We start from the raw sequence: 1,589 nt of genomic DNA, 5'->3' as shown, positions 1-1,589 counted from the left end.
GCTGAGGGGGAGGGGGAAGGACCACGCCGGAGAGGGAAACGCTCTCTCCCAGCCGTCGCCCGCTCGGAGCCGTCGGCGCGAAGCCTTTTTAACTCATCATTAAATTCACAGCTTCCCCCCCGGCACTCCTCCACACGCCGTGCGCGCTTGGCTTCCACCGTCGCAGCCGGGGCGGCGTTGGGGGGACGACGAAGCACGCGGCTCCGCGCCGGGGTTTCCCACATCAGGACAACCCCAAAACGGAGCTGCTCCAGAGGTGGCATCCACGTTGGTGCCAGCGTGTCGGAATCCCACCTGGATTTGCCCAAACGCGCTCCCTTCCCATCTCCCCCCCACCCTCCACCTTCCAAATGCCAACAGCTCCGGGCACGCGGGCATCAAATCCAGCTTTAATAACTCCTCGGGGGGTGGTGGGACGTAAATCAGACCCCACTACCACCATACACCAGCGACGGGTTCGCCCCTCCGTCATTGACACTCCACCACCCGGTCCCTCCGCACCGCAGCGCGTCAGCGCAAAAGCTTCCCTAGCGGCCAGATTAATTAATATTTCACAGCGGTGATTAGATTCGGGCGTTAAGACCGCACCAGCCCTTTATTTCACACGTGGGAGGAAAAAAAACCACCCGTTAAAGGGCAGAGCTGCGCGCCGGGAGGTTTGGCGTTACGTACCCGGCACGTCGGCAGCGCCGATTCGAGGGGAGGAGTTTTTTGGAAAGAGGGAAAGCTGCGGGGAGGAAAGAGCTTAAATAGGAGGAAATTCACTTAAACTCCGGTCTCGACATGTTCACCGGGCGTCGCGTAGACGTGGTTTGTCCGGTCCGGCCCATGGAGGTGGGGAAGTTGTGACAGAGGCTGAGGGTCCACACAGCATCACAACCGGTGTCCGAAAACGGCTTAATTAAGAGCCAGGTTCGTTTTGCGAGCCCAGGGCCTTGCCCCACGCAGCGCAGAGCCGCACGCGACACGAACAACCAAGGACACGGGCAGGGCGGCGAGTTTGAGAGGTTTTTAGAGGCAAAAAAACCCCAAAACCAAAACAAACCCCAAACCAAACCACGCACCCTCCCCCCCCAACCCCGGCCCTGTTTTGTACGTTCAACAAAAAACACAATAAGGACCTTTGTGAGACGCCGACCACACACGTTTCTGTGGTTTTCTATTTCCCCAAGCGACGCTACCTCAAAGCCCGCAGCCAGTTGTAATTTTTGGCAGAAAATCTGACCGAACGCCCTCATTTACAGAGATGGAAACGTGACGGGACCGGCCAAGGCCAGGTTTTCTCTCCAGCCTTTGCCGGTGGTTTGCTGTCCCCGCGGAGGAGGACCAAACCCGGTCCCCAAGGCAGAGCGACCTGCGACGGGGAGCGGAGCATCCCTGGAAGCACATTTTCTTGTGCAATTACTGCCGGCGTAAGGAATTATCAGAGCCTTTAAGCTGTGGGGCTTGATGAGGTTGGAGGTGAGCAACGGAGCTCCCGGCCCGGCACAATCCCCTCCAGCGTTCGATCCAGGCGGAGAAGTCCCCATCTTCACTGCAGGGGACAAATCCCGCCCGGATACTGCAACGCCGGCTGGAAACGCACCAGG

General features: G+C 59.0%; 1 protein-coding gene across 1 annotated transcript in view; it reads right to left on the bottom strand.

The window, feature by feature from the left end:
* EFR3B (EFR3 homolog B (S. cerevisiae)) overlaps positions 1-263 on the bottom strand; it is a 64,411-nt gene extending 64,148 nt beyond the window's left edge. Inside the window, exon 1 of the mRNA XM_009895463.1 lies at positions 127-263. Within this exon, the coding sequence (XP_009893765.1) occupies positions 127-263 (137 nt within the window). The remainder of the gene's footprint in view (positions 1-126) is intronic.
* Between the last annotated feature and the right edge of the window lie 1,326 nt (positions 264-1,589).

The sequence above is a fragment of the Charadrius vociferus genome, unplaced genomic scaffold, assembly GCF_000708025.1.
Source record: "Charadrius vociferus isolate BGI_N301 unplaced genomic scaffold, ASM70802v2 scaffold41, whole genome shotgun sequence".
NCBI classification, from domain to species: domain Eukaryota; kingdom Metazoa; phylum Chordata; class Aves; order Charadriiformes; family Charadriidae; genus Charadrius; species Charadrius vociferus.
The sequence above is the reverse complement of the archived record's forward strand: the minus strand, read 5'-3'. Positions and strand labels throughout refer to the sequence as shown.